Source organism: Etheostoma cragini, chromosome 15 (assembly GCF_013103735.1).
Source record: "Etheostoma cragini isolate CJK2018 chromosome 15, CSU_Ecrag_1.0, whole genome shotgun sequence".
NCBI lineage: Eukaryota > Metazoa > Chordata > Actinopteri > Perciformes > Percidae > Etheostoma > Etheostoma cragini.
Window position 1 is genome coordinate 17,888,398 of NC_048421.1, and position 8,456 is coordinate 17,896,853.

The 8,456-nt window shown below is 40.6% G+C and overlaps 1 protein-coding gene across 2 annotated transcripts in view; it reads left to right on the plus strand.

Annotated features, from left to right (window-relative positions):
- elac2 (elaC ribonuclease Z 2) overlaps positions 1-5,600 on the plus strand; it is a 14,807-nt gene extending 9,207 nt beyond the window's left edge. For both annotated transcript variants that reach the window (XM_034895397.1, XM_034895398.1), the window contains 8 exons: positions 856-994; positions 1,104-1,142; positions 1,697-1,806; positions 2,620-2,719; positions 2,813-2,933; positions 3,384-3,462; positions 3,847-3,991; positions 5,159-5,600. In XM_034895397.1, the coding sequence (XP_034751288.1) occupies positions 856-994; positions 1,104-1,142; positions 1,697-1,806; positions 2,620-2,719; positions 2,813-2,933; positions 3,384-3,462; positions 3,847-3,991; positions 5,159-5,398 (973 nt within the window). In that variant the 3' untranslated portion in view covers positions 5,399-5,600. The remainder of the gene's footprint in view (positions 1-855; positions 995-1,103; positions 1,143-1,696; positions 1,807-2,619; positions 2,720-2,812; positions 2,934-3,383; positions 3,463-3,846; positions 3,992-5,158) is intronic.
- Positions 5,601-8,456: the final 2,856 nt, after the last annotated feature.

The window sequence follows — 8,456 nt, forward strand, 5'->3', positions numbered from 1 at the left end:
CATGTGATTGGCTGCTTAGAAATTAAGTGTTAACGAGCAGTTGGACAGGTGTACCTAATATAGTGGCCGGTGAGTGTAATCTAACTATATACGTAAATATATTCTGGAATAACCAGAAGCATATTGCGAGTTCTCATTGGAGAGTATACAGTTTACAGTAAACTGCAGTGAAGGGTGTCCTCCATCTTGTTGGAGCAGGAGTGGAAGAAATGTCTTTATGCATTGAAACCAAAAATCTGGCAAACATCTGTTTTGAAATAATTGACTTAAACTTATTTTTTCTCTATTAAATTGCATATTTCTTTGAAACTTCCTACACATTTTGTATAGTTTTTTTCCCCCTTTAGTCTTTACTGATGCTATATGATGACTGATGGCTGAACCCTTCCATCAAATGGAAATACACACTTGCCAGTTTATTAGGTACACCAAGCTAAAACAAAGGCAGTCCAATGTACCAATCCTGCAACAGATCCTCATTACATTGAATTCATAATGTCCTGTTAACGTCGAAACTGTTTGGAGAGGTGTGGATTTAACTGGGATCGTTTTGGGGGACGTGGTTTGCGGTGCTAGGTTTGAATTGTGCTCCACAACAAGTGCTTATAAAGGTGGACTCAGTGGGTTCAGAAGAGTTAAGAGAGGGTCAAATCTGTATATTTTGGGGCAGATCTGTAAAAACTGAATGGGTGACACTTAATAAATAGAGATGTATTTAGTTTGATTTCACCTGGAAATCCTTTGCAGTCAAAATGTGAATGAAGCACATAGTGGGGGGTACAAGAATGAATAGCGTTTGTTTACGCCCCCATTCAGTTTAAGATAAGTGGGTCTTGTGTTTGTGGCTGCGTGTAGCCCAGGTCAGTCCGTGCTGCTGGACTGTGGAGAGGGAACCTTCGGTCAGCTGTGCAGACACTACGGGGACGCTGTGGACCATACTCTGTCCAAGATCTCCACCGTCTTTATCTCACACATGCATGCTGACCACCACACAGTAAGCAGCTATTTATGATTACCATGCTGTGGTTTAACGTAGGAAATGCCATAACGTCTCAAATGTGAATCTCCTGATTGAAAAATAACCAAAAATCTTCTTGTGTTAGGGGCTGCTCATGTTGCTGTATCAGAGGGAAAGAGCACTGGTATGTAGGCCTGCAACAATTCTTACATAATGGTCTAATTATTTGTTTTTACATAATCAAGGTTTCTTTGTCTAACCGCTACTTATTGCTGATATTAGCTAAGGTCTTAATCTGCATTACTGGTAATTGTTGACGTTGGTAAAATATGCAAATAAGGGATTATCGGCGAACATATATTTGTATTATTTATTTAGCCCTATACATGTTCATAGCAACAAATGACAAAGGGGGGATACAGTTAGACTAAATGTATTATGATAAAATATGGGTCACATGACTGCGATTTAACCAAAGAATGTATCTTGGAAATTATTAAATTCTTCTAAACAAGTAAGAAATGAATGAATATATTTCAATTTGACTAAAGGAGACTATTGTATTGTTCACTGCAATTATTTCTGAGACAATTAATTGAACAGCAAAACTTGGAATTAATTGCAACTCTACTGGTGTGTAAAGGAAGAGGTGACTTAAATCCTAATGCAGTGTTTCCTTTGGCTGTTTAATGTTGGAATGATTAATTATCATACAAAAAAAACGTTTGTGTCTCTTAGAAAACATTGGGAAAGGCGTTCAGCCCCATCTTCCTGGTGGCCCCGGTCCAGCTCATGACCTGGCTCAACCAGTATCACGATTCCTGCGAGGAGATCCTCCATCACATCAAGTAGGTGGATACAAAGACAGCTTAAGATAACAGACTTCACCGTTATGCTCCGAGACTACGGATGGGTTTGTTTGGTCTTTTTAATCTGCTTTATGGCAATATTGTATTTACAGGATTTTAGAGTCAATGGTCTGAATTATTGGATCATTTGAAGGCTGACCAGTTATGATTTTAGCTACTTGTTCTCAATAGAATTTGTAGAAAATGTGCTACGATATAACTCAGTACACATGGAGCTTGTGTTGTTTTAGGTAAAGTTTTTATCTGAAAGGTAACCACAGCCATCAGAGAAGTCTATTGGAGTTAAAAGTAAAGTATGACGTAGCAGGTAATGGAAATAATCAAAAAAAAAGGGCAAATCAAACTGTACATAAAGGTGGTGTACTGAAAAAAAAAGCCCAGCGGGCTTGGATTGTTTTCACACGGCTCTAACAGACTGTTCCCCAATACCCGAGATATTGACTCTTGTTCACGGCCACATGCACTTACATGATGCCCGAAAGGACTAGCTATCAAAACAAAAACAGAAGTTCGGATTACAACACACACACACACACACACACGGGAAGTGGGACTTCTTCTCTTCTTAGGATGCCATAGCAAAAAAAGTTAGTTTGCTGTTCTGTATATCGGGTACAGCTCTTTTTCTCTAAAGTACTTGAGTAAAGGTGCTTAGTTACTTCCCATCTCTGACTGTACAGAGATTTAATTCTGCCAACAAGATTCTTGCCTGTTAACAGCAATTCTTTTTGGGAGCAGGCTACCGTGGAGGGGGTCTTGTTGTCTTTTAATATCATCTGTTCTGTGCTTCAGCCTCATCCCTAACAAAGTTCTGTGTGACGGTGCCGAGGTGCCCAAGCAGAGGACAAAGTCGTTCATCCAAGCGCTGCTCAAGAAGAATGATCTGGAAAAGGTGTTTTAACATCAAATCCTTTCCATATTGAAGGCTTACCAGTTTTTTTCCCCCCCTAAATGTACTCATTCTTTTGTTTGTTCGTGTTCTCAGTTCCAGACGTGCATGGTGCGTCACTGTAAGAACGCCTTCGCCTGCAGCTTCACTCACCGCTCCGGCTGGAAACTGGCCTTCTCTGGTGACACCATGCCCTGCGATGCGTTCGTACACGCCGGTTAGTACCACCTGGAATGATTAGTCCACGTTATTCAAGTCTATCTAGTCAGACTACTTACAGTTTGGAATATTTAAACGCGTACGCTCAATTTGTATTTCCAGAGATTAGTAATAAGCAGCTTGACTACACGGTTGTATCTAAATAATTTATCTGATATTTCCTAATGCTTTTGATCACTCTCATAGCTGGCAGGCTCTTCTAATGGTTCATATGGGATCCCACTTCATTGACTTCTTAAATTGCTTGACTGGATTCAGTCCAAGCAAAGCCTCCCAGAGACAGCGGGTGTATCCCCTGCCTGCTCATTATAGATGGCTCTGCTCAGCAGACTAACAGGGCGGGCCCATTCTTGATTACGCAGACTACCTGATCGATTTCCTGCGGGGCAGGAAGAGGCTGTAAGTGCTTCTCTCTTATTCTGATTTTATTTACTTTTTTTGTGGGCAGGAAATAATGCAACCTTACTGATCCACGAGGCCACGCTTGAAGACGGGCTGGAAGAGGAAGCTGTAGAGAAAAGACATAGGTGGGTAAAGTAAACGGCCACAAACTACCTCTGCAGGGCTTTAATGTTGAGTGAATAAAAAAGGATGGAAAAAAAGCAGTTAAAGTTCTATGAGTCAACAAAAGAAATGCACTTCAATTGAATTGAATTGAACTTCATTGGCTGTCTTTGAGTGCATTGTGGCGAGTTAAGGAAAGAACATTTTTAACAGATATTGACATTGATTTTTTTCTTCTTTTTTTTACCTTTTTAATGGTGCCAGAGGGAGTCTGTCTTCACAAAAATATCTTTTCATGTCAACAGAAAACAATATTCCCCTCAACAGTTTCCCTCTGAAACTCTTTAGAGTCAGTTTTAGTGAGAAAGCAGTAGTTCTCTGACTTTACGCTTCATGTTTTCTGACAGCACAACCTCCCAGGCCATCGGTATCGGCATGAGGATGAACGCCGAGTTCATCATGCTGAACCACTTCAGCCAGCGTTACGCCAAGATCCCTCTCTTCAGTGAAGACTTCAACGACAGAGTGGGCATATCATTCGACCACATGAGAGTACGTTTATCACTGGACAACAATGTTGGACAACATGCACATGTTATATCTGATATAAAAAAACTACTTTTATTCTACTGTATGGTAACAATCTATTTCCAGGATTTTCACATCAATGTTAAAGTAATCTGATGTACTGCATTCATCAAATACAGACTAGTTCTCAATAGAATTTGTAGACAATGTGCTATATCACCATACACATTTGTTCAGTACAACATAGTACACGTGGATCTTATGTTTTAGGTAATGCTTTTATTTAACAAGTACTAGAGTGGTCCGATAAATGTAGAGGAATAAAGTTTAAAGTAGCAGAAAATGGAAATACTTAGTACAAGTACTTAAAAATTATACTTAAGGGGCTGTTCTTGAAATTCTGAGAAACAAAAGCGGCTCTCACAGACTGTTAGTTGGAGCATGACAGGCCTGGTAAATGCCTTCAGTGGAGATTGTTACGCTACAAGTTTAAAGAAACTTCATGAAAAAGGAACTTTGGTCAAGTGATATAGAAATAAAATGTTGAAATCCATCAGGAACATGTTGCCTTTTCAAATCTTTCTCAGTTATTCTGTTCAGCTGGGAAGACTTTACATATTTTTAAATATCACGTAATTTGAGCATCTTAAGGTGTTTTTTGGACGAGGCTAGGGAATTTGTATTGAACCTTTTTAACAAAGAGGCAATTCAAAGTGCTTTAAATGTGACGAACAAGCAGTTATAAAACAAGATGTGATTTAAAAAAAAAAAAGGGGTGAAGTAGAAAGTAATCTAAAATGGTGTAAACATTTACAGTAGGGTGCGGGATATGAAGGATTAGTTCCAAAAACAATTTAATAATATGGCAGCGGCAAATGTTTGAGCCTTGATTTTTAAAGAAACTCAGTTTAGACTGTAGACGGTAACGCACACTGAATGCTGCGTTAATGAGACTGCAGCAGCACGTCTGGCTGAGCAGCTGCTCTCCTGATCTGTATATTGTTTTAGTTCACTGCTGATTCCCTGTCCTGAAGTACGTAAAGAAGTTTCCCTTTCAGATGCAAGGCTGAACAGACGTTAGTTGTGAGATAGATATGCCAAAGTGTTTATGAGCCTCACTTCTTTATAAGCATTACTAGTTCAGACCTGGTACCGCCACTTGACCATTTTCTCCATTTCCTCTTTGCTCAGATTGGCTTTGGAGACTTTAAAATCCTGCCCAGGCTCATTCCCGCACTTAAAACTCTTTTCGCCGAGGAGATCGGTGAGATGGAGGAGAGGCGAGAGAGGAGGGAGCTGAGACATCCGAGAGGAGGCAGCTCTGAGGGGAGCAGTGAGCACAAGACGACCGACGTGGGCCGAGGTGCCAAAAGAGACCAGGAGGAGGCAGCGACACACAGCACACAGACCAAGAGGCTGAAGAGCAGCTGAGGCCTGACTGACCAACACTGTTTCAAACAAATGGACTTATAACAGAGCATCCTGAGTTCTCTTATTTAAATAAGTTAGATTTTTATTTGGCTCGTGTGGTTTGATTGAAGAAAAATCATGTATATTTCCTGTATTGCAGTGTACAAAGCTAAGCTATAACTAGTTTGTTTTTCATTAAATAGAATAAAGCAATACCACACAGTCTGCTGTTCCATACAATTATGTCCAAGCTATTCATTTATTTATTTTTTAAGGAGGGGGATAATGCTACAATACATATTTTATACAGATGAAGACATGGTGATCTACCATTGGATGGATTTTAATGAAGTTTGGTTCAGATTTGCCCTCCAAGTGAACTGTAATGACTTTGGTGATGCCTTTTCTTTCCATATAGTACCATTATCAGCTAAAACATGTCCTACTTATTCTTTTATTTAACAGGGACCATACACTCAAGATTACCATTGTTGCATAGCAGTGCATCAGATGTGTATATAATGGTTAAGCATTAAAATTCATGTTAAAACCACTAAACAAATGGATAAAACTGATTCAAGAAAAAGACTATGCTTCCCATTAACCCCAGTTGCATTTGTGCTAATTAGCAAATGCTAACAGGTCTAATCTGGTGAACATGATAAACACAGCTGCATATTAGCATGCAAGACATGCTAGCTTACAGCGCCACCAGCACGGCTGTTTTCAGAGGATTTGGTCCAGTTTATATTGATACTACCATCACTTAAGGTGACAGAAGACCTTTCAACTTTGTATCTGTTACATTTAACAAGCTCACTTGCTAACTAGCTTTCACACTAATTCCAAGCACAAAGTGTTCAGGTGATCTGATCACTCAGGTTGGTAGGAGTGTCTTGTGTACATTTAAATGGACTATTTCTAAAGCGCTTTTCTAGTCTTAACTACTCAAAGCACTTTAACATAGTACAGGAGCCATGAACCATTTACACACTGGCCGATGCTGCCGGCCAAGGTGATAAACATTCACAATCATTTACAATCCAATAGCATTTCGGGGTTTAGTGTCTGGCCCAAGGATACTTTGACATGGGACTGCATCCGCCTGGCCCCCGCTCTCCCCCCCGCCTGAGCCGCAGCCGCCCATGCAACACCTGTGCATAGACTGTTTAAAACGGGTCCTGTTCGGTAGGCCCACAGTATCACAGCAGGTAGTGGTGGAATTCACCAGAGGCCTCACTACACAAGATCACATTATCACGATTTTATTACAATTTATTACCTTTTTTTAAACTTCAAATTTTTCAAGGAAGAACCCATTTTTCACTTTACTAAACATGCGAAACAGGGCGTGGCCTTGGCTGAGGTCTGCTCTCCGAGCGCCCTACTAGTGATTGTGACATTCTAAAAAGGAACAGACTCGCACCTATATGTGTAATCATATTTTTCAGTTTATCAGTTTGTTAAACACATTTGCTATTAATTACATGTAGCCAAGCTTCTCCACAAGTAGTATTTCTTTCAAATGCATAAAAATGAAGAAAATGGCCTATTTCTTTGACACTCCCCAAATCTAGACTGCAGGTGTTGCAGTGACACACGATTTTCTTTTTGACACATTCTGTGCTTTTTCCAGCATCAAATCTTTTTGAAAAACGTATCCAGTCATGGGATGGAACCTTTCATTTCTGAGCTGCAGAAGAGGTCCAGGGGCCTCAGGAAGTGAAACCATCATTGTTGAACATTTCCACTTCAAGCCTCATGGGGGCTTCAGCGAGCCACCGGAGCTCACATCAACCAGCTACTGGGGCCTAAAGGAAAACAAGAAAATCAGCCAACATGGTAATAATGCTCATGAAAAGTGACATATTATTGTCGCTTGGAGGAACGATGGCTGAAGGAATCTGATAAAAAAACAAAACAAAGGATTTCCGCCGCGAGAGGGGTCCGGTGTGTGTAATTGGCAGCTTTGTTAAAACCATAACGAAATATTGAAGGCATTGGCCCAGTCACTTTGCAGCATTGGGATTGTTAAAGCATCTTAAATGTTACTTGTTTACGTTGCCTAGGACATACAGTATGCCATCCACATAGAGAAACTGCAGGCAACTGAACTTTGATTCCTGGGGCTGACCTTTCAGTTCTAGAGAAGAAGAAGAGCCTACCACTGGCCTGCACTACCTCCCTGTTATTGTTAAAATGGTCAAATTTGCAATTAGCTATTGATCAACTCTAAATTCAAGGCTAAATGTAAATGCTGACTTCTATACCGAGAGCCCCCCCCCCCCCCCCCCCCCCCCCCCCCCCCCATCTCATCAGATAAGATGTGCCAGAACTCTGCAGTACATGTGGGTTTTTAAAGATTAGTGGGTTGAGCGGTGGGCCGGCGTTTAGCCTATTTTCTGGAGTGTGAAGCAGTAAGATGCATTGCTACTGGAGCCTGGAGTCCGTTCAGCTGCCACCAAGGCCTCCTCCGTTCAGAGGAGGCATGACTGATAAGCAGGAAGTGTGCAGAAATAGGTTTTAACACAAGCGTTGCTAAGTCAGAACGGTGGATTGACAAACCTAGTCATCACTTAACCAGCAATGGACCACCAAAAACCATTAGTGAAGGCCCAGTTCAAGTGTATTCATAATGCTCCATGTTTGAGGACACAACTCGCTGTCCTGATTTTTTCTTCCTGACTGAGGAAATGTCATTTAAGATTTTTGGGGTCAAACATTTGGAAACTTGGTAGGATAATGCAGGTTTGTTACAATGGAGGAGCTTTATTGTTGTAGTTTTGGCCAGTATTTCTATTAGTTATGCTAACATTGTACTCGCCAAAGTAATTGCTGAACTCTGGGAACACGGCTGCATTGATAAAAGTCCGACGTGACAAGAAACACAAGCAGTCAGACCTCAGACCACTTTATTTGGAAGTAAAACTGACATTGTTAAGTCAAAGTTGAACCAAGAAGTGGTTTCTGTAAACTCATCATTTTACTGTTTGACTTTGTTTGTGCTTTGAGTTGAATTTGGCTAACGTGGGTGTTTATTTAATATCGCTTCTTAGTTAATGTCAACTTGCTCAAAATT